The 24605-nt window shown below is 32.9% G+C and overlaps 2 protein-coding genes across 6 annotated transcripts in view; one reads left to right on the forward strand and one right to left on the reverse strand.

Moving 5' to 3' along the window:
• Positions 1-227: 227 nt before the first annotated feature.
• LOC149735233 (inositol polyphosphate-5-phosphatase A-like) lies at positions 228-17381 on the reverse strand. 2 transcript variants are annotated; one of them, XM_089878708.1, is made up of 14 exons: positions 17254-17381; positions 12983-13154; positions 11352-11393; positions 6352-6452; positions 5861-5948; positions 3989-4052; positions 3396-3499; positions 2916-2968; positions 2513-2632; positions 2240-2327; positions 1899-2096; positions 1448-1521; positions 1214-1328; positions 228-885 (listed from the first exon to the last, which is right to left on the reverse strand). In XM_089878708.1, exons 2-14 carry the CDS (start codon positions 13061-13063, stop codon positions 733-735), a joined length of 1281 nt encoding a protein of 426 aa, XP_089734834.1. In that variant the 5' UTR covers positions 13064-13154; positions 17254-17381; the 3' UTR covers positions 228-732. The 2 variants fall into 2 exon arrangements, with proteins under 2 accessions (XP_089734834.1, XP_089734835.1); XM_089878709.1 differs by lacking the exon at positions 17254-17381 and having other exon boundaries at positions 12983-13190.
• Positions 17382-19370: 1989 nt separating this feature from the next.
• Positions 19371-24605, forward strand: part of LOC149735234 (tetratricopeptide repeat protein 41-like) — a 28248-nt gene continuing 23013 nt past the window's right edge. For 3 of the 4 annotated variants that reach the window (XR_016385080.1, XM_089878700.1, XM_089878702.1), the window contains exons 1-2: positions 19371-21983; positions 23714-23875. Coding sequence is in view for 3 of the 4 variants with exons in the window: in XM_089878700.1 (XP_089734826.1) it covers positions 21233-21983; positions 23714-23875 (913 nt within the window). In the remaining variant the exon portion in view is untranslated. The remainder of the gene's footprint in view (positions 21984-23713; positions 23876-24605) is intronic. The other variant, XM_089878701.1, reaches the window with a different exon arrangement.

Here is a 24605-nt window from a genome sequence, read left to right on the forward strand (position 1 = left end):
ACGAGGTGTTAAACCCCTCTGATAACGACTGTCGTTTTCCGGCCACGCGAGGATAAAGTAAGTTACATTCATTCATTCATATTTATTAATATATGATTTTTATGGGGAAATACCGTTACGGTTTAATGATTTTCTTTTTTCCTTTTTTAGTCTCTCGTTTCTTCTATAGGCAAGGGGGGGATTCCTCACAAGCACCTGGATCTGATGTATGATAACTTAATAAAGTATTTGCCTACACGTATACTTTATTAACGAACATTTTTGTAAATGTGTTCACAATATAAAGGAATAAATACAATTAGTTTTATCATGTAGGCCCACATCCGAGTGACGAAAGATCGGGACCTTACAACCTATTACAAACTAATTGGGTAAAACCAGCAAGTACTGTGTGTGAAGGTACAATATGGTTGTAACAAAACAGTTTAACAGTCCTTATGGACCGACAATTAAAAATTTAATCTGGCATAAAATGTAAAATTTCAAAAGTTAAAAACCTGAAAACATAAAACTTGATTAAATGTAAAGTGTTCAGTCCATGCAATAGAAGCGCAGTAGAAACTTACACACTAGAATATAGAAACACCAGCGAAGTGCAAAACAATTGGCTAGGAATGCTTGTAATGTAGTAATAATCATTGCAACTTATTATTGCACTATAGAACAATCAATCTAGTGTGTTAACTTTCTCAGCAGTACCACAATTGAAGTCATTGTACCGTGACTATGACATCACTCTTCGTTTGTTTCTACTGATTGTTGCCTGTTATTTGTTTCGTTAGATTGTTTTGGCAGATCATGCTTTGCAGTGAAAGCTAGATACACTGGTTTATGATCCCCCATACAAACATCGCTACCAATTGTGTTGTAATAAACATTAGCTTTCTGTAATGAATAAATAATAATGATTAGAACTAGCGCAAGGCAAATAAAGGCCAATAATTAAAAGCTCTCTATTTCTAACACCCTAACTGCGCTGGGCAAAGTGGTTAGTGCGCCCGCCACTAACCCAGAAGTAAGGAGTTTAAGGTTTGTCGTTGCCACAGAAAAATAAACTTATAACTACCCACATACTTGGTAACTCATAAGCTGGCATGTGTTATAATGACTAACGTGTTATAGCGAAGAAAGTGAAGATATAGAAAAATAGATTCTTTGGAGCTTCGTACACCAAACATAAGTTGATATAAAAAATACAACATTAAACACTAACATCATGATGCAGCCATTCCCATAAAGTTTGTGACAAGAGAATCCTGTCGCACCATGCTGGGCAACGAGTTCGCATGTAATCCTCACAGTCAGCAATATTTTCAGAGAAAGGATAGCTGTTAAGATCCTCACGTTACAATATTGATAAAGTTACACTAACGATGGCATAATAAAAGATTTTTGATATACAATTAAAACATCCAATTGAACATAAAAACAAAACTCAATGGCTCACGTAGGTGGGAATGTAATTTCATGTTCTTTCCACTCCAAACCTGTGTCACTCAGTTCAGAATCAAAAGATTTCAACTAAATACAAATGTCATGTGTGTTTATATATGTTTGATACACAAAATGAAAAACAAGCAAAAACAAAAACACCATCAAGAAATTTTAAGTTTTGCAAAGAAAGGCGGAAATTTTGTTGGTTAATTTGTTCTTAGATTTAACAAGTCAACAATATACAGCATACTTTTATTAGGTGAAACGTAAAAATTTGGACGGTAATGTTTTTGTTATCTCTGTTTCTACATTAGCTGTTGCCTGATGGTAAGCTGTTGAATAGCCCGCATATTTTGATTAACCCACCAACCGGCCAAAATTAAAATAAATATTTAAACAAGTCCTAATAACCAAGGTTAGCTTAATTAACCACACACAAACACATATTGATTAATCATACTCACATATTGATATTCAAACTTTTCTCTCAACAAAGTTTGTTTAACTTCAAATAATTTCTTTTCAATTTTTACCAAAACATCGGGCTCTTTATGCTCTTCTCCATTTATTGTTTCACATTGCTTGTCGCGAAACAATACACGAATTATTTCATCATCCCTTGGAGCACGCACTACTTGTTGGCAGGATGTTGGACATATTTTCTATTAAGTTTTATATTTGTTACTTCTTGGTTTTTAAATGTCATCCAATTACCTGTTGATGACTTTTTGTATAACTACAACTAGACTGGTTAATTGTCTAATAGAGGGGGCACTGTACTAACCATCATACCAAGAGACATTACCTGAACCAATGCTTTTAAGTCCAGCCGAAAGTTAAAGTCCCCACATATGAAAAGAAGTTTGCTCTCATTAAACTGATCCTCTTTTAACCTTTTAAAAATAACTACATTAGATATTGCACGTTACACATAACATTACACTTAAGTCCTTATTTCCCGGGTCTCATGCCATGGCTTATTATAGGGACACAATTCTCACCTAGAAACAAACAGAACGGAGGTAAAGAATAATATACCATACATTGAAAAAAAGCAATTCAAGACTGATGTAATTACCTTTGTGTGACAAAGTTAAGCGCTCTTTTACGATATGCAGTGTAAGGAGACGGGCTACTTTTAATAGAAACCAAGTTGCTATCATCATGGAACAGATGAATGTTCACAAACTCAACCTCCCTGTTAAATGTTTATAAAAAATAATTTATTTAAAATTCAAATAATGACCACCTATTTATCTTTGCACAGTTGTATGAGTGAAGGTTAACAACTTAATTTAACACGGATGCAAGTTCCGAAATCAATTAGTGTTGAATCAGAAAAAAAAATTGTGTGTACCCAAAAACATGCATAACAGTATACCACCAAAAGCATTACGCCTTTAATTCTCCTTAGAAGATGAGCAATAAGCAGACTTACCACCATGCAAGGGCAGCGGATAAATTAGAAGAAATAACCTTACTTTTCATAAATCTTCCATCGAACTCTGCTGTAACCCTTCCTTGACCAACGGCACTAATTAAAATTACATTTCTATTTAAATATATTGTTTCAAAAATTACACCCAGATAAAAATAAAGTCAATTTTAATCGGCAGAAAATGGGCCTAACAGTAAATTCATTAAAAACATAAAACTGAAGCAGACATACTGTCGCTTGCAAGAATTTCGAGTGTCTCAATTGGGATTTGGGAACATATACGGAACGCCCTGCAGTGCTTCCACAAGCTTTTATTATAATAATACGTTTTACACTAAAGCCAATAATTACTAATCTCTCCATTAAAAACCACTGCCACGCTTCTGGCATTGCAACACAATGACACACGAGACAACATAAAGAACGATGTTACGTCACACCTGCTAATGCCTTATGGCCAATAACAACAAAGGCAAAACACAATTTGTGACACATACAAAATTTTATTATAGATAAAACCCACCCCCGGAAAAAAATTTTGTTGAAACTTTTCCTTACGAATATTTGGAACTTCTGCAAGATCCTTGGAGAAAATTTGTTTTCCCGAAACAGATGTGAATGCCTTATCTAGGTACAAGAGCACAGTACTACTGAATGTGTATGTAGTTTAACACTTTTAAAATAAAAAAAATAGGATCTTACGCATTACTAAGTAAATAAGCATAACGTTTTTTTTTATTTTGAAAAAATTCTCGGGTAACATTGCTTATATGCAAATACATTAATATTTACAAGACATGAATAAAAAATATGTTTAATACTGTATACTTTGGCGTTGCCTGTTTGTAAAGACCCCTAACAGCAGAATAAGAAAATATGTTTGTCAAAAGCGCAAATTCAAAAGCTGGAGTCAAATTGTCTGTGCAAATATAATGGATTTCCAATAAGAAATATGTCACTAAAGTTAATCGTTTCTAGTTTATAAACTACCCTACTGAGAAAAAAAGCATGAACAGACGCACCCATTGTGAAATGCAACAAAGCCTTCTCTTTTGAAAATACCTTAACCAATATTACACATTATTACGCAACAATACATAACAGCATAAAACTCACCTGTGTAATCAAAGAGGAAAACATCCTTTGCAGACTCATGAACAAAGTAAAAGTTTCCCAAAGCCTGAGAGTTTTACAGATATATATCAATTATAAACAAATTAAAGTTAGCATAATCGCGATTTACCTGCTTTGAAGCTATTCACGATTGCTGGCTTAAATTTATATTGGAAGTAAAAGAAATACGCAAACTTTACATGTCGTATGGAAGCGCATGAAACAAAGGTTTTCTAACAATTGTATTAGTTTATCAAAGTTATTGTGGCGTAAACCATCATTACAATATCCACGATAAACATGTGTAAAACTTTCACCAATGTATTTTTTCATAATAATGTAATATTAGTTATAGTTCACCGCATAAAGGTTTCATGTGACATAATTTGTGTTTAAATTAATACGGCGGGTAATTAGGAAACTGCATTTTTCTTAAACGATGCAGTTAAAATAAAGTGCACGTTTATGTCGTCAATAATTTCGAAACTACGAATCCAAAGAATATATTTTCCACCGCACGTAAGAAAGTTAGATTTCAAGGATTAATGTTTTATTATATTAGGAAAACTCGCCGATGCGATAAGCGTCACCGTGTAGAATGACACTTGTCAGTTGAATGTTGCATTGAATAGAGGAAAACTTGGCTTAATGTTCGTTCAGTTCAAACAAAAAGTAAAAAAAAACTAATTCCTTTGGCTCAAATAATCCAGTGTGCATTGTAGGGTTAAACGCATTGCATTTCAGTGTTGTTTACGAAACAATGCCCTTTGACGTGTTGATTGAAACTCGCATAATACGCATTGTGTGTTGTTGGGTTAAACGAGCATAGCTAAGAAAAAACAAAACGAATATTGCAAAATAAATACGGTGCATCGCGTGTAAGCTATTTCTTTGTAATTTTTATATGAAAACAAAAAACCAGGAGACGGCGCCTCTCCGTATGTGGGCGCCAGTGACTGGAGGTTAAGACTACGAGGCAAGCAAAGAATAAACTACTACAAACGTAAAGGCTTACTTACGACGCATGTGAAGGTTAAAGTATGACACACATCACTTCGAACAAACAATTTATATACCAATCCAGCAAATATGCACGAGGAAAGGATCAAAGTGTAACACTAATGCCCAGCGTTAAAGCAAGGGTAAAATAACGCCAATCGCTGTTAAAAAAATGAAATGACTTAGTGTCAGTGCGATTGTATTACAACGGCCCTAATATAGTTGTAAGTAGTATTATGACGCCGAAGTATTAAAACGCAACAATAGTATAACATCATAGGCTTGGCCTCCACACTTACATTTTTTTCATTACTTAAATATTTATTAATCTAAGATTTATTATGTCAGCAATTTTATGATAACGTCATCAAAAAAGTAACAATAAGAGTTTGAACTTAATTTCATACTGCATAAGTTTCCAAAACAAAATTTTGTTGTTATGTTTTGCTGGTAAAATCCAATTGAGTGAGACCTGGTCAAAAGTTAAAAAATGAAAAAATCTTGTAGTCAAAAGGTTGAGCTAAAACTCAAGGCACAGGACAGTGGATAATAATCTGTCAAACACATTTGCAGATTGGAACTTTTACGTATTGACAAATGTATATACGTATTGACAAATGTACCAAAGAATCCCATAACATTAAATATAAAATTTAAATAACAGAGCATAAAATTTGAACGTTTAAGTTAGTACTACTGATTATTTTTAATAATAATATTGTATGAAATGCAATTTCTTTTACTGAGACGAGTAATAATACAATGAGTCATGGGTGTCAAAATAAACCGGATGTATGAGTTGTCTACCTTATACTCCTAATTGACTTACATTTTGATATACTATAACAATATCAATTACGACTAATTACTACTTACTGTATACTGGTCTACGTGATTAAAGTCTCCATCCAAATATCCTCTCACAGTTGAAAACTTAACCAATGCTTTACAATCCATTAGCTTACTGTAATTAATAATGTATGTTAATTTACAAAGCATATGTACACCCACTCATTTATTTACTGTGGTATATAATGGAATAATGGTTCATTTACCAATGTCATAAAATTTGTGATAGGAATGCATAAAATTATAAATCATGTCATGATCATATGCTATGTGTGTGGGAATACACAAATTAATAAACTGCTGCAGCTGCTGATACTGATTAATCTCTCTTGTAATACACATTATTTTTACTACAAATAGGTAGGCTATTCTAACAACTATGAATTCTAGGAAAAGAAAATAAAGTTGAGTGTTAGAAGTAAGCAGTTATTGAATGCCAATGAGGCAACATGGTGTTGGCGAAGGGTTGGATTTAAATTGGTGGATTTAACTTATGATGAACACAATATATTTAATACTTAAAAAAATCTTTAACAGGCTGTAAAGATGATTTGTATTCTTTTCCTCCAATCTCTTGACAATGCAGAGCGATGAATTTTGGTAGTTGTTTCTCTACCACCTGTTTCATAATTTTTTTTAGTAAAATTATTAGGAAGAACTAAGAAGTAAAATGTGGCCATGTTTTAAATTTAATTTTAAGCAGAGGCCATTTGAACTTGGCACAAATGAAAATATCCCAGATATGTCAAACCAAAAGGCCTACACCAAAACTGTATTGGTTAGATATATAGTAGGGTTGGGGAAAAAGGGCATGATGTGACATGTGAGTAATGCCCTTTTTAACCTATATTTACTGTTAGTCTGTTACCCATTCAATGATGGCTGAAAAAACATTACAGTATTATTCAACAGTATTCTTACTGTTCAACAAAGTGAGCGAAAAAGATGAACTGTTGTTAAGTATTAAAAATCCATATTAAATAACTTCTAAATTTTTTCCTGTAACTAAAAATAGTAAAATGTTCATTTAAAAAAAAATCATTAACCCAGTATCGTAGTTTAATAAAGTAAGCTGAAATATTTGTACAGTTTAACTTTGTCCTATAAAACTAGTTATAGTTTTGTGAAAGGAAATTGGCAGGGGTTAATATGGTTTTAACTAGGCATACAAAATTAAAAACACATGGCGTTTCAAAGTTATATATACATAATTTATAAATAAAGTTTACATGGCAAAGAAACAAAGTGGGTTAATTTCGGAAGGTAAAGTACAAGTTGCAGAAAACTATTAATACAAATATTTTTCTCTATATATAATATAATATATAAAAATATTATATTTGTACTGTCGTCTAATCCTTCTCTATTCTGTTATAATTCCGTTTTTATCTACTTCTTCCTAAACAATAGCCTACCAACAATTAAATAGGATTTATTAGACTAAAAACATATAAGTTGCATAGCCTATATAAAGCACAAGAAGTAACCGGTAGGAATGTCCTGAGGTCGTAAAAAGCTCGGGTTCGCCAAGCGCCGAGCTTCAACGAAAAGCTCGGCACGAGCCCGAGCACCTATGACGTCATCAAGGAGAAAGGCATACGAGAATACGTTCCTATTCAGTCGAAAAGCGTTGCTAATCAAAATAATACAGAACACATGGTTTGCGGTTAAAGAGACGTCTCGTTTCGTAATTCCCAGTGTTGCAAAATGTAAAATTCATACAAAAAATATTTAATTAAAAATTATTTATAACTGTTGCAGCAGTTTTTTATCAGATCAGAATTGTAGAAATACCCCTTTATCACTGATAATGTCACCGTCCGGATCGTCGAAAAACGCTCGCATTTTTGTAAAGAAAATCTTAATAATAAAATCAACTTTCTTACGTCCGGCGCATCGGTTTTACGCTGCGAAAACACACAGACTAGCTAAAATGACGGAACGGTTTGTCACGAAGTAAATATCGTCCCGGCCAAGCTTGGACAGAGGCCAAAAAACGTTGTTCATTAGCACCGCGCGAGAACCAAAGTTTCGTAAATCCCAGTTGCAAGATATTAGTTTTTTCCATAAAATATTTAATTAGAATATAGTCAGAAATATGCAAGATTTCGTAGCTTGAGTGACAGACGCGCGTAAAATATATTACGCCCGGATTTTCAATAAAATTAACCGATCACCGTCCGGATTTACTTCTACAATCCTGTAAAAAAGTTCAAGAGTTTTTGGCTTTTTATTTAAAATCAGATACGTAAACATTAGGGATTAGGCTATCGTGTAATTCGACACCTGCTGTAATTGCATAAGGTCAAATTCGCCGACGTTGCGATTTGTTACTTGCGAGAGAGCAAATTCACAACGAACAAAAAATGATTAAAGACGCATGACGCAAATAATCAGCGTATGAATTGCTATTATGTTGTAATCAATTGCCAGGTCAAACAATCGCTATTATGATGCAATGAATTCCTACTATTTCGTAATAAACATGCTGCTTGGCTGAGGAAAACATACCAAATACACAGCAGTGCTACTTCTGGAACATATCTAGGCTATTTATTACCGCAAATTACATTTATTTTACACACAGCTGTGAGAAAGGTCGTGTTACCAGTTCCCGCCGAAAAAAACGTATGCGCCGCACGTATACAAGGACGTTAATGACGTCATAGTCAACGCGCAGGTGCGTTAGGAAATCGGTGCGCCTGACTTCATTTGCTATATACGACTACTATATGTATTATATTACCTCACTTTTAGCTTTTATCGCCTGTAAATTTTGCAATTTCGCGCCTGCAGTATGAAAATATTTTGTTTAAAAAATTTTTTTTTTCTTGAGTTTTTTACATCGGCGGCAATAAACTGCTGACGGTTTGTCCAAATGCGTCGGCAAAACCGTCGGCAATTACCGATTGCCGACTTGAGTCTCCAGGGCTGTATTTGTAGTATTACCCTGTACTTCAAATATTCTTTTTTCTTCTTTTAATTAAGTTAAATTGTTTTTGAAAACATTGTTTTTTATTGCCCCGCTAATGCTTTTTCTTACCCCAAAGTCAGGGGAATAAAATACAGTACAAAATTTTAAATAACATTTTTTACAATTATAGAAATCTTACAATCTTTTTTGGACATTAAGGTATGATGAATACTAGGGATGTGCTGAAGTTGTAAAAGCTCGGGTTCGCCGAGCGCCGAGCTTCAACGAAAAGCTCGGCACGAGCCCGAGCCCAAGCACCTATGACGTCATCAAGGAGAAAGGCGTACGAGAACGTGTTCATATTCAGTCGAAAAGCGTCGCTAATTTAAATATTACAGAGCACGTGGTTTGCGGTTAAAAAGACGTCTCGTTTCGTAATTTCCAATAAAAAATATTTAATTAAAAAGTATTTATAACTTTTGCACCCAGTGGTGCAACTAGCGCGTTCAAAAGGGGTCTGTCATACAGATAAAAAACAACGTTATCTCTAAAGCGAAATAAACGCTTTAGATATTGGTTTTGCACACTAATCTTTTTATTCTACTTTATGCGGTAAATTAGGACCAATATTACATTATTTATACTTAATTAGAAACGTCTTTTTAATAAATGAAACATTGGTGTAAGTTTTACGCATGTCCATCGTGGATAATCTAACGATTATTTACGCCAGAATAACTTTAATAAACCATTACGATTGTTACATTACAAACGAGATTGTTATAAAACAACCGTGTTTTATTCGCTTCCATACGATCTGTAGTTTGTGTATAATTTTTGTTTCTGATGATTAGTTTAAATGCAGGTAAATCGCGATTATGTAAATTTTAATTGATACAAATATAAAAGCGAAGAGCGACGCTATCAGTAAATTGGAACCAACAGAGATTGCAATATGATATTACATAGTATCGTCCCGGTCGAGCTTGCACAGAGGCCAAAAAACATCGTTTGATGGCACCGCACAAGAACCGGAGTTTCATTACGTCATTATTCACGAGAATAAGTTCACAACGATTGCTTCGTTTGTTAGGTGTAGAATGTATGCTACCGCATGTGTCTTCCTTTATATCCTACACCGGCGCAGAGCGTAAAAATGTGACGCTCATACACGAGGTTTCGAACTTGTGGTTGGTTGGAAGTGGGAACATTCTTCCCGATTGTTATATTATGAAACGTCATAATTTATAGTTATGTTGTTATAGGACAAGTGACGTAACAATTAAATGAAACATGTTCCAATTCCCAGCGAAAGAAAGTAATATTGAATGCAACGCCTGTTTTAACACTTTCTGTCTGGGTGCGTGTTTGCGGAAATGGGATCTGTCATTACAACAAAACAGCCCCCATGGTTGCAGCAGTTCATTTATTTCATTATAAAAAAGTTTAAGAGTTATTAGCTTTTTATTTAAAATCAGATACAGGAACATTGCGCGCTCGTGTAATTTGACACCGGCTGTAATTCCATACGGGCAATTTCACTAACGTTGCGATTCGTTACTTGCGAAAGAGCAAATTCACAACGAACGAAAAATAATTAAAAAGGAAGCTACGCTGACTGTTCTCGTCATCTTCTCTTAGTAGCTTCACTTTTTTTCATTTTCAGTATTTTTCGCTCTCGCGTGCAACATATAGCAATAGCATATGAGGCTCGGCGCTCGGCCCAGATTTCAGCTCAGCGCCGAGCGTCAAAAAAGGAGACGCTGGGGCACGAGCTTTTGAGTTCGGGCTCGGCTCGGCACATCCCTAATGAATACTGTTTCTCCAGACTAAAAAGTTTTTTTTTTATTTATTACTTAGGGCGAAAATCGAAAGTTTTTGTTTTCTGTTTTTTATTTTCCCACTTGACTATATAGTAGGGTGGGGGAAGATAGGACACCTTTAGCACAGACTATCCAAATATCCTGATCGTATTTTAAACAACTAACAACGGTCAATGGGAGTCAAGAGACCTGGGAGTCAAGAGAATTTGATTAGACACTTGTCCGAAAGAAGTAGAGAAATAACGTTCATATCAAATGTTAAGTACAAGGTGTATTGACAAATTCGTATGTTCGATGTATCGACAAATTCATATATCTTTATATTTTTTTCACACAACACTTCATTATTTTACATGTTAAAAAGCACTAGCTGTTAAACCATAGTATTACACTCTCCCTTCCCTCTTCTTTCCATGAGTAAACCTATGTTATTTAGTTACAAAGATTTAGCTTGGCTGCCCTTCTGTGTAAACAGATTTGAGAAGACTAGTTCTTTGTTGCCGCATTTGAAGACATTGTTCATTTCAATGCGACAAGTAAAAAATTTTGTTGGAAAAAGTAAACTAATGCATTAGGTTGTCCTTCGGACAAGCACATAAAACAAGTAACTATACAGCCCTGAGTTCTTATACAATTTATGATAACCGAAAACATAACTTAAATCTTGCCCCCTCCCCCCCCCCAGTTTTCACTAGAATTCGTAATGTTATGATTTCCAGGATCGCAACCACTGTAAAAATGATTCAAAAGTTGCGACCTGCATTAAACTAAAGAAACTTACCAAAGAAAATTCCTTAATCCAAACATCTTGAATTCCAAGAGGCTGAAATGGAAGAAACAAAAGTTGTATAAATTCTGCATGTTAATATACACGCAACATTTTTTCAAATTTCTGCAATAACAAAAATTCTTCCAGTTACATATTAGGCTTGTGGACAACGAGGTTGGTCATTTGGGTTATTAGTGAGTAATTAGTTAACCTTTTGGTATATGGGTTAAAGGGGCATACCAACAAAAAATGAAAATTTGTATATGGATAGAGATGTCCAAATGTGACCTAAAGGTACCATCAAATTTTCCTTAAATAATACAGCTTTTAAAAAAAATCGCATGAAAAAACCCGCTGGAGTAAAAAAAAATTTGTCTGTTTCGACAATGCATGGGATTTCCCATAAGAAAAAAAGACACTGAACTTTGACCGTTTCTAGTTTCTAAACTACTGAAGAAAAACCCAATTTTATTTTGGATTTGGTGTAATAAATGCTTCTTCTTAGTAAATATATATAAAAAAAATAAAAATTTAACATTTTTTATGTTTTAATTTTTCGATTGAACCTAGCTACATACCAGATTATGCTGACTCAGCATTTTTTCAAATCTAATGTTTAACACGAACAACTGATTTTTTTATAAAGAAAATGGTACAACAGATACCAGTGGACATTATAATATTTTAATATAAAAAAAGTGTTAAAAATTTACTAATAGATACAAAAGTGCTGAGTCAGCAGATTATGTAGCTATGTTCAATCGCAAATTAAAACACAATAAAGTCTATGTTTTACAATATTTTTTCCATATTCTTAAAGAAGAAGCATTGTATACCAAATGAGAAATAAAATTTGAATTTTCTTCGGTATTTAAGAAACTAGAAACGATCAAAGTTGAGTGAAATTATTTCTTATGGAAAATCCCATGCATTGCGCCACGGCCAATTTTTTTTTTAATCCAGCGGTTGAATTTGCGGTTTTAAAACTCATTTCTTTTAAAAGCTGTTTTGTACTTTGAAACTTTGATGGTAGCTTTAGATCACATTTGAGCATATCTATCAATACACAAATTTTGATTTTTCGTTGGTATGCCCCTTTAATAGTTATGATTCGTTGCTAAATAACCTAGTGACAGGATTCTTCACCACTACCCAAAATTTCAAGTTTGTCATCATTATACAGGCTGTAGGCTAGGGCAGAGTCATGGAAACACCAAGTACTCCAACTGTCGCCTTTGTGTATCTAGGAGAGAGCAAAAGCAGTGACTTTTGCAATCTGTTTAAACAAACTTTTTGGTTTTGTTTCCTTTGTGTTTATATTTAACATTTGTTTATACTATATATATATATATATTTAAATACTACCCCTATTAATGACTAGGTGTCACTTATCAACCAATTACAATTCTATGTTTTTACTATTTTTGATGTAAAAAACATATAACACTTGTTTTTTACATTTTACAACTTTTAAACTTGTTTTTAGGTCCAAGTTTTTTTGTAATTTACTGATAACATGCATTTTCCCTATACCGTGGTATATTGGACATAAATTGGCGTTCAGTTTGCCTTTTACGTAACAATGGGTTGGTCCACTCGGTTTTTCTATGGCACTGGGGTAGGGTGCTTAAAAATGAACTTACATTTTCAAATAATGTACCAACATTTGCAGTTACGATCAAATAATTTATCGTCGACGAAGGAATTCCTGCACTAGACGTCATATTAAGGTCGTGTCAAACGCAATTTGGTACAAAAAATAAACATAATACAATACAATCACAATGTTTACAAAATCTCACAGCAGCTCTGCGGAAACGGATGGGTACGTACTTTATCCTCTGTCCCAGAACGTAATTCTCGCCGACATGCCTGAGTGGTTAAAAAGAAAAAAAAGGATTTGCAATATTACGCAACGCAAATAGGTTTGTAGTAACATCACATGTCCGTCGCAGAAGTAGAAACTACGAGGTTTACATTGTTAGCTGTATCATGTATAACTGATTAACTGTATCCTGTAGGCTGTATTATATGTATTTTACTGACCTATTCGATTTATATTATTTTCGATAATATATTGAGCTACATCCCACATAAGTGGAAGTGATATGCTCACCATAAGTTATATTTTCTGTACAATATATATCCACCCTAGAACGTAATGAACGCTTTATATGCAATATATCTACCCTAGAACGTAATTATTGTTTTGTATTCAATATATCTACCCTAGAACGTAAATGTTGTTTTGTATTCAATATATCTACCCTAGAACGTAATTATTGTTTTATATTCAATATATCTACCCTAGAACGTAATTATTGTTTTATATTCAATATATCTACCCTAGAACGTAATTATTGTTTTGTATTTAATATATCTACCCTAGAACGTAATTATTGTTTTGTATTCAATATATCCACCCTAGAACGTAATTAACGTTTTATATGCAATATATCCACCCTAGAACGTAATTAATGTTTTATATGCAATATATCTACCCTAGAACGTAAGTTATGTTTTATATGCAAATGCAATATATCTACCCTAGAACGTAATTATTGTTTTGTATTCAATATATCCACCCTAGAACGTAATTATTGTTTTATATTCAATATATCTACCCTAGAACGTAATTATTGTTTTGTATTCAATATATCCACCCTAGAACGTAATTATTGTTTTGTATTCAATATATCTACCCTAGAACGTAATTAATGTTTTATATTTAATATATCTACCCTAGAACGTAATTCATGTTTTGTATTCAATATATCCACCCTAGAACGTAATTATTGTTTTATATTCAATATATCTACCCTAGAACGTAATTCATGTTTTGTATTCAATATATCTACCCTAGAACAAAATTAATGTTTGTATGTAATATTCCCATTTGATTTTACTTATAGAGTGGTAGGTAGATAAATTTATGTCGTTGTTTTGAGTGCAATCCGATGGGAAATGTAAAACCACAGCTTCTAAGTGGTATTATGCAATAGGTATAAGCAATATACAGTCTCTTTAGATGACTGCTTCTGAATATTGAATCAGGTAATGTTCTATATATTATATAGTTAGTTATTGATAAATGTTATGTGTGCTGACCGAATGCCTCAATTAGGTTGTTATGTTACAGGTATGGGTGCTTTCCATAACTGTACATAGCTACCGATATCGATGTGTTCAATTCAACTTATTTATTTTATTGTATTTACGCCATTAGATACATATATTACAACATCAGTATGCAACTATGCATATATTACAATATCAGTAAAGTAGTATGTTTATGTTTAATTCTTTAAAATACTTCAGTAATTAATTAAAAATGATATTTCATTAATAATAGGCCTACCACTTAAAGTTGTCATTAGGCTAGGAATAGCCTCAAACCATTTAATCGGAAAAGTTTCTTAACCAATTAATAATTGATTTAAAAATGATGATCCTGACTCTGTGTTTCAAATGATCCACCTCCATGCGTAGATGACACATTGTCAGGCAAGTGGTTTGCATCCAATACTATACCTATATATTGCAATAGTATTCTACAAACCAACCTATTAAATGCTTGTGAACTTCTTACAAGTCACAATATGTACTTAGGCGCCAAACCTTGATTGGCGGGGTGGGCAGACCAACCAATTATCTACACTGCATTAGTCAATAAATTGTAAATTTTTACTAAGTCAATGTTTCGTCGACCGATTTTCTGTAAATTTTTACTAAGTCAATGTTTCGTCGACCGATTTTCTGTCTAAATAGTGAGGTGCCTGCTCCCAATCGTTTTTTTGGTAGTTAAAACAAGTGTACGCAGAAAGAAATTAGTCTTGTACTCTTGTGTATTTCTGTTTTTCGTTAATGAGCAGTTTTACGCATGTAATTGTATTAATGTCTCAGTAGTTTGCTCCTATTAAATAAGTTTAATTAATTTTTGGATAAAACCCGCATGTTTATTTTAATTCTATATCTAAGAGTCACAATTCTGTTAGAAATGAGCTTCTTCATTGCACTCAAAATCAAAACGATAGTTGTAACTTGTTATGGTCTGTCCAACGTCAGTATTACATCGCAAACTTGTACAGAATAACTATAGAACAGTGACTCAACAGTAGCGCGTATAAAACATAACATGCTCGATAAAAACATACCCTGACTAACATAAATAATAATGCACATAATAAAAACGCGTAAGATTGATTTTAAACTACAATAATATGACTACTTTACTATTTTTTAAGAGGAGGGGTTCTAATTTTACAAAAAAAATAAAATAATATTTAATTTTTTTTTTAAATAGTATTTAAAGGGCGGAGGGGGTCTGGTGTTTTATACTTTTAAATTTGGAAAATCGAGGGGTTGCTGCAACCCCTGCAAAATTATCCGAGTAGGCCCGCATACCCTGCACCATATAAATCGACGCCACTGTGTATTGGCATATAACAAAATAAATAAGTTGAATTGAACACATCGATATCGGTAGCTATGTACAGTTATGGAAAGCACCCATACCTGTAACATAACAACCTAATTGAGGCATTCGGTGAGCACACATTACATTTATCAATAACTAACTATATAATATATAGGACATTACCTGATTCAATATTCAGAAGCAGTCATCTAAAGAGACTGTATATTGCTAATACCTATTACATAATACTACTTAAAAGCTGTGGTTTTACATTTCCCATCGGATTGTGCTCAATACAACGACATAAATTTATCTACCTACCACTCTATAAGTAAAATCAAATGGGAATATTACATACAAACATTAATTTTGTTCTAGGGTAGATATATTGCATACAAAACATGAATTACGTTCTAGGGTGGATATATTGAATACAAAACATAAATTACGTTCTAGCTAGGGTAGATATATTGAATATAAAACATTAATTACGCTCTAGGGTAGATATATTGAATACAAAACAAGAAAACATTAATTACGTTCTAGGGTAGATATATTGAATATAAAACATTAATTACGTTCTAGGGTGGATATATTGAATACAAAACATGTATTACGTTTTAGGGTAGATATATTGAATACAAAACAATAATTACGTTCTAGGGTAGATATATTGAATATAAAACAATAATTACGTTCTAGGGTAGATATATTGAATATAAAACATTAATTACGTTCTAGGGTAGATATATTGAATACAAAACAATAATTACGTTCTAGGGTAGATATATTGCATACAAAACATAACTTACGTTCTAGGGTAGATATATTGAATACAAAACAATAATTACGTTCTAGGGTAGATATATTGAATACAAAACAATAATTACGTTCTAGGGTAGATATATTGAATATAAAACAATAATTACGTTCTAGGGTAGATATATTGAATACAAAACAATAATTACGTTCTAGGGTAGATATATTGAATACAAAACAATAATTACGTTCTAGGGTAGATATATTGAATACAAAACATTCATTACGTTCTAGGGTAGATATATTGCATACAAAACATAACTTACGTTCTAGGGTAGATATATTGAATATAAAACAATAATTACGTTCTAGGGTGGATATATTGCATATAAAGCGTTCATTACGTTCTAGGGTGGATATATATTGTACAGAAAATATAACTTATGGTGAGCATATCACTTCCACTTATGTGGGATGTAGCTCAATATATTATCGAAAATAATATAAATCGAATAGGTCAGTAAAATACATATAATACAGCCTACAGGATACAGTTAATCAGTTATACATGATACAGCTAACTATGTAAACCTCGTAGTTTCTACTTCTGCGACTGACATGTGATGTTACTACAAACCTATTTGCGTTGCGTAATATTGCAAATCCTTTTTTTTCTTTTTAACCACTCAGGCATGTCGGCGAGAATTACGTTCTGGGACAGAGGATAAAGTACGTACCAAACGGATGCCACTATGGAGAACTGAGAAGGCTGTGCAAAATTTCCGCTAGGTTGCGGTAATTAGATAAAGTTTAAATTAAAAAAACAGCTAAGCTCTAATGAGTGAGCACGTATTAAACTAGTTAGCATAATATTAATAAACCCTATTACCACAACGGTCAACTAAGCTCGTTCAAAAACAAACTAGAAGTAATCAACAAAGCGCGTTTCAGTCGGTATTTGTCGTAACACAGCATAGCTTATACCAAGTCAAATAGTATAACTTTGGCTTTATTTAACATAAAAGACGATGTAACCTAAAACAAAGTGAGAGACGTAAATTCAGGCATAATACAAACACAGTATACTGGTTAAACTAACAGTGACTCTGTAGAACAAGAGAGAAAGAGGTATATAACCGTAAACCGGCTTCGGTTTATAGTATTGTTTTTGTAACAAATAATATTGTTTTCAAAACAAAATTCATGTTATCAGAAAGAAAAATATTGTTTCAGAACATTTTTTTCGGTATCGTAACAAGAAATATTGTTTTAAAACAAGGGTATTATTTTTGTAACAAAAAGTATTTTTTTCGATACAAAATTTAGTAATTCCAAAACAAAACTTATTATTCAAATTTTTAAGTAAATAAAGTTTTAAACATTATAAATTGCCTTAAAAAAAGGTGTTTTCTGGAAAAATTATGGGGATTTTAATTTTTGTTATCGTAACAAAAAATAGTGTCTTCGAAACAAAAAAAAATTGTAACAAAACTACTGTTTTTTCAAACAAAGTTGGATGATCCTAAAAAATTGAATTTTTTATTAAATAAAGCGAATTGTTCAAATTTTTATTAAATACAGCTAATTTTTAACATTAAAAATTGTGTTCGAAAATTAGATCTTTTTGAAGAAAACTATGGGGATTTTAATAACGTGTTGTATTCAAGAAAACACATGATATACTAGAAACAAAGTATTTTGATTTCGGAACAAAATATATTGTCTTTAAAAATAAAAATAATGTTTTCAGTACAAAATTTTAGCTTTCGAAACAAAAAATATTGTTTTAAAACAAAAGTATTGTTTTTGTAACAAAAATATCGTGTTGGAACAAAATTTTATGATTTTAAAATAATGTTGTATTCAAGGAAATACATGTTATACTTACATACATGCTTAAACACCACCATCCGTAACTATATATACCACCATCAGTTATTATATAGTGCACAATACCACCATCCGTAACTATATGATGCATATATACCATCATCCGTAACTATATATACCACCATCCGTAACTATATAATGCATAAACACCTCCATCCGTGACTATATATACCACCATCAGTAACTAAATAGTGCATATATACCACCATCTGTAGCTATATAATGCATAAACACCACCATTCGTAACTATATAATGCATATATACCACCATCCGTAACTGATATGGACGTTTATTGTATTTTGGTTGTTGTCCGTAACCATCTGCATATCCGCGCGTCAATAAATTAGACCCATTCATCCGCACATCTGTAAATCCGCGCGTCAGTAAATTAGACCCATTCATCCGCGCGTCAGTAAATTAGTGCGGTCCCTTTAGTTAGTGCATGTCCACTATGTTTACATGTCCGCTAAGCCCGCTATGTCCGCTATGTTCGCTATGTTCGCTATGTTCGCTATGTTCGCTATGTTCGCTATGTTCGCTATGCTCGCTATGTTCGCTATGTCCGCTATGTCCACTATGTCCGCTGTGTCCACAAGATTCACTTTGTCCACTATGTTCGCTATGTCCCATATATAGTGAATATTGTGGACATAGCGGATATGCATCATAGAAATAAAAAACAATAGAACGCGCATCTCTAATGTCGGTAAAGGAGAGAGCACGATACACTCTCTCTTTTCACGACTCGTACCCGTTTACTATCGTAGTCAATGGAAACCAGGGCGTTTTATGTAATTTTTCTTCGTTTTTTGACTTAATTTAAGTTTATAGGGAAAAATAACTATTTTCTAATATATATATATTTCTAACAAACCGTTTGTTTAATTAAATATATAAAATGATTAATAGTTCCTAAACAAGCGCTAAAGTGTAAGCGTAAACCTACCAAAAACTAAACTGGCCTAATAAACTGGAAAAGTTAGTGTAGTTTTTAAAATAAACAGCTAAAACCTCCTAAAATCTCTGTGCGCTTATCTTTTACAATGGAGAACAAGCAAAATGGGGACGGAGTTGGCGGTCACGTAAATAGAAAAAAGAATGTATCACGGTTTTGGAAAGTTGCGCGTTCTACTCTTTTTTATTTCTGTGTGTGACATGCACTAATTAAACTCAGAGCCATAGAAATACTGTGTTTATACGACTCTGATTGAACTTAAAGGGCCCCTATTGAATATCTATGCCCTATGGGTTAAACCCACAGAAATAAAAAAGAATAGAACGCGCATCTCCAATGTCGGCAAAGGAGAGAGCACGATATATTCTCTCTCTTTTGCGGGTCGTTCCCGTTTACTATTGTAGTCAATGGATTCGAGGGCGTTTTATGTAGTTTTTCTTCACTTTTTGACTTGATTTAAAGTTATAGGGTAAAACAACTATTTTCTAATATACAAATATTTCTAACAAACCGTTTGCTTAAAGGTTTTTAATTATAATTATTAAATAATTTAATTTCCTAAAAAGTGGTAAACTGTAAGCGTTAACCTACCAAATAACTAAACTGGCCTAATAAACTTGAATAGTTTGTGCAGTTTTTAAAATAAACAGCTAAAACCTCCTAAAACTACCATGCGCCTATCTTTTACAATGGAGACCAAGCGAAACGGGGACGGAGTTGGCGGTCACGTGAATAGAAAAAGGAATATATCACGGTTTTGGAAAGTTGCGCGTTCTACACTTTTTTATTTCTGTGGTTAAACGCATAGATATCATATATATATATATGATATCTATGGTTAAACGTGTGTTTTCTATGGCTTTGGTTGCTACAGAAGCGATTTTCCTCGCGACCAAGATAGAAACTAACAACGTCAGGTCAGGAAATGGCGCTTGTCCCACAGAGCGTGAATCGCCAATACAAATGCACGGTCGGCTTGTGTTTATTTAGTGTTTGTAAGCGATGCAGAGAAAACACCAAAGCGATGGTTTTAACATTTAAAATATAAGTAATAAAACAAAATGTTTTAAAATTACGAATTTAACAATTTATGTGAAGTAAATTAGAATTTTGACTGTTTTTTTAGCGCACAATGCGATTCAACAGGTTACTTTACGTTGGCGATTAATACTAACAACATAGTATGTGCTCATACCTACGAACCTACAGAACCATTATATACTAGGAGAGGATCAAATAAAAAAGCTGAGTATTGTTTTTCTCAATTTCACTAGGATATTATAAAAATTTGACAAAGATAGCGTAAGTTTCGTTGCCTGGTACATGTTAAATGTGTGACCCAAAAAGTAAAATCACCGCAATTTGCAGCAATACTGCAGCTAGATAGACCAGTATATGTTAATGTTCTGCATTTTTGTTTGTATTTTAATATTTTAAACATGTTCGTTTTTCGGTTGGTATACTTCATATTTACTGTCTTTTTATCTTTAATCGGCCGACTGTCCAATCAAAGTTGATTATTTATGTGAGGATTATTATTGTGGTAAGATATAACGTAAGTAGAAAGTCATTTTTGCTCGCAGAAGTGCTTAGTTCCTTAAAATACACAATATTTAGAGGAAAAAAACAGCACCAATGATAAAATGCTATGCCCTGAGATTCATAAGGCGGGGACCATGACGTCATAGACGTGGGGACAATGGAAAACAAGACTCCTTTTTACAATCTGTTTCTTAACTTGGTCTCTAATAACTGTGGATACTAAAACATGTACTCCAGGCATATTTTTTTGTATATTTAACTCTTAGGCATACCTTAAATGAGTTTTAGGCATCTATTGTCAGTTTAAAGAAGTTGATGTCTGGTTTACCATGAAGGAGTTTGAAATAAAATCTTCTGAAAGAAAATCCAAAAGTTGTTTACCTCAATGGAAAATAATCAATCCATACATCAGTAGCACTTTCGTTGATCTAGAAGATGAATTCAACTTCCTACATTCTTCTCTTTTTCCAAAATTAAACGAATGGTGCAGCAGGAGAGGATGCACTTTTGCACCCGAGGATTCACGTAGAACATCTGTTCATTTCCGGACATCCTCAGATTATATTCTGAAGACGGCACTGGAAGATGTCGTCAGATCAAAGCCCTTCTTCATCTCCATCATTGGTAGCTGCTACGGGCAACATCGACAACCTGATGGTGAATTGTTATCGATGACAAGCAAACAGATTGCAAATCAAACCATGATGGACCGGAATATACAAACTGCATTACAACGTGGGCATACATGGCTAATGAATTCTTCATATCAATACTGCAGCATTATGGAGCTTGAGATAACATTAGCTGCATTTTTGGAAAGTATACCACATTGTTTCTTCTACATTAAAGATTGTTACAAAATCATGTTGAACAATGAAGAGGTCTCTGATGAAACAATGCTGTTTGAACCTGAGAGCATTTATGCACAAGATCAATTGAACAACCTAAAAAGAAGAATTGTAAATAAAGGATTGCCAGTCAAATATTTTAAAACAAAGGAAGAATTATGCGACCTAATTTACCATGATTGGACAGGAGTTATTTTACAACTTTGCCCAGTGATGCATCCGTCAGTAATGGGTAAGTTAACAGTTTATATGGCATTTGTGTCCTTGGGCAAGACACCTAAAGGGGCATACCAACGAAAAATCAAAATTTGTCTATTGATAGATATGCTCCAATGTGACCTAAAGCTACCATCCAACTTTTAAACAAAACAGCTTTTGAAAAAAATGAGTTTTAAAACAGCAAATTCGCCTGCTGGAGTAAAAAAATGGCCGTGCAATGCATAGGATTTCCCATAAGAAAAAATTCATTCAACTTTGTTCGTTTTTAGTTTCTAAAATATTAAAGAAAATTCAAATTTTATTTATGATTTGGTATAACGAATGCTTCTTTTCAAAAGTATATAAAAAATTGTAAAACATAGACTTTATTGTGTTTAAATTTTCTATTAAACATAGCTACATAATATGCTGACTCAGCACGATTTTTACTATTCGTTAATTTTTCGCACTTTTTTATATTAAAATGTTTATTATGTCTTACTAGTACTTACTTACCCTGTTTACATGAGCGGATTGGATTTGAATTCAATCCGACTCGAGATGACGTCTCACGCATTTCAAATCCGATCCGCTAAAACGTCATATTTACATGGCGTATTTCAATCGGATTGAAAGTTAAACGGGACAGAAGCATATGTAGTCACCAGTCTTAACTCCTAACAAATTTCATTACCGCAATATGTTATCAGTACAGCTTAAAATATAACAAATAGCAGCCTTTAAGTGCATTTGTGGATTATTTTAATCTACTGAACTGGTTTATCTAAAGTTCCAAAGTTCTGTTATTTATGTGCTGCAAACACTTCAGATGGGTTGTTGCTATTAATTCAGACAATGCTAATCTTTCTTTTTCACACATACTAAAACATATTGGGTTTCTGCGAGCTAAGTTCCACACAAGTCTGCTAAGTTTTGTTCTATGCTGTAACAACTAACAAGTATGACATACGTGAATGAATGGTTTTATTTGTTTAATTTAAAGCCAAATATACAAAACCGTGAATCAACATGTTAATCTGCACAAAAAGAAGTTTCAGACATAAAAGGATCGAGAATCAGTCGGCCTTAATCCGACTCGCCTTTTTCTCTTCGCCGAAAACAAAGTAGCGGAATGACGAGTCTGGTTCGAATCCGACTTAAACCGTCATGTAAACAGGGTAACTGTAACATTTTTTTTTCAATAAGTCTCTCGTGTTTAACATAAGGTTTGAAATTGTGCTGAGTCAGCATAATCTAGTATGTACCTAGGTTCAATCGAAAAACAAAAACACAATAAAGTATATATTTTACATTTTTTTATATATATTCTTGAAGAAGAAGCATTTGATATACAAAATCAAAAATAAAATTTGATTTTTCTTTAGTAATATAGAAACTAGAAACGATCAAAGTTGAGTAAAGTTTTCTCCTATGGGAAATCTTAATCCCATGCATTGTTGAAACAGCCGATTTTTTTTTACTTTAGTGGTTTTTTTTACACGATTTTTTTAGACGCAGTATCATTTTGGGAAACTTTGATGATACCTTTAGGTTACATTTGAGCATATCTATCCGTATACAAAATTTCATTTTTCATTGGTATGCCTCTTTAAGGGTAATTGCTCCAACCCAGTGGGGTAATTTATAAACAAGCATGAAGTGTATGAAACAGAACACCGATGTTTCAATAAGTGTCGTTGTCCTGTGATACAACAAGATGTAATTATTATTTAATCATATACAGTATTTTAATAACTTACGCAGATGATGAATTAAGTGTCCAAATATGGTCAGATCAAATTTTTGTTTCTCGTCTTCAAGAAAAATACCATAAATACAAAGAAATCAGTGATATTGAAACAATGCTTAATTGTCATGCCACAACGACAAACTCAACTATCGCCAAACATCGTTTACTTGATAAAGGTATTTTTTATACTATGTTATTTTTATTTGAATATTTTAGTTGATTTACAATGTAAGTAGTAAAACATAATAGTATTATTTGTCTGTGATGTTATGTGACAGATGGTTTGTCAGTGTTATAAAGTTTGTTATATTTTGTTCAATTGTTGAATTGGTTAAAGATTGATTGAAATTTAAAATTTAGTTGACTTCTTTTAAAGTTTTGTTAGTGTTTATTGTGTTCTGTATTCAAGCATGGTGGTGTTGTATGTATAAATGAAGTTACCATTGGAAAAAAAGGGTTCGAGCAATTACCACTAAGTGACTTGCCCAAAGATACACTTTGACATTGGTAGCAGATAGCAGCCTCTTACTTTAATTAGACAGCTAAAGTTTAATCACATTTTTTTATAAAAACACAGCGCAACTGCGCTCATTAATATTATTGTTTCTTATTTTTTAACATTTTTGTACCAGGATGCTTATTGGACAGTACAAGGTATGTTTCATGAAGTGTAACTCATGTTCTAAGCAATCCCATACGTAGTATATAATATAAAAACATGTAACATTGATTTTCAGTTTTACCAATAGCATTTTACTCCAAGTTAGAAAACATAATAACATCATACATGTATGTAGAATTATTAATAATATAATATTGACACTGATAGGTAACAAGGCACAACAACAGCTTTGTTACGAAACAATTATTAACAAAGTTAAAATCCACTTTATTTAAACAAAGTAT

This window comes from Ciona robusta, chromosome 5, assembly GCF_009617815.1.
Source record: "Ciona robusta chromosome 5, ASM961781v2".
Lineage (NCBI taxonomy): Eukaryota > Metazoa > Chordata > Ascidiacea > Phlebobranchia > Cionidae > Ciona > Ciona robusta.

Coding starts and splice junctions, on each gene's coding strand:
- LOC149735233 (XM_089878708.1), bottom strand. CDS start 13,063: ATGACGTCTAGTGCAGGAATTCCTTCGTCGACGATAAATTATTTGATC. Junction 3,500..3,988: donor TTTCCTCTTTGATTACACAG/GTGAGTTTTATG, acceptor TCTTGTACCTAG/ATAAGGCATTCACATCTGTT. Junction 886..1,213: donor GGGAATGGCTGCATCATGAT/GTTAGTGTTTAA, acceptor TATTCATTACAG/AAAGCTAATGTTTATTACAA.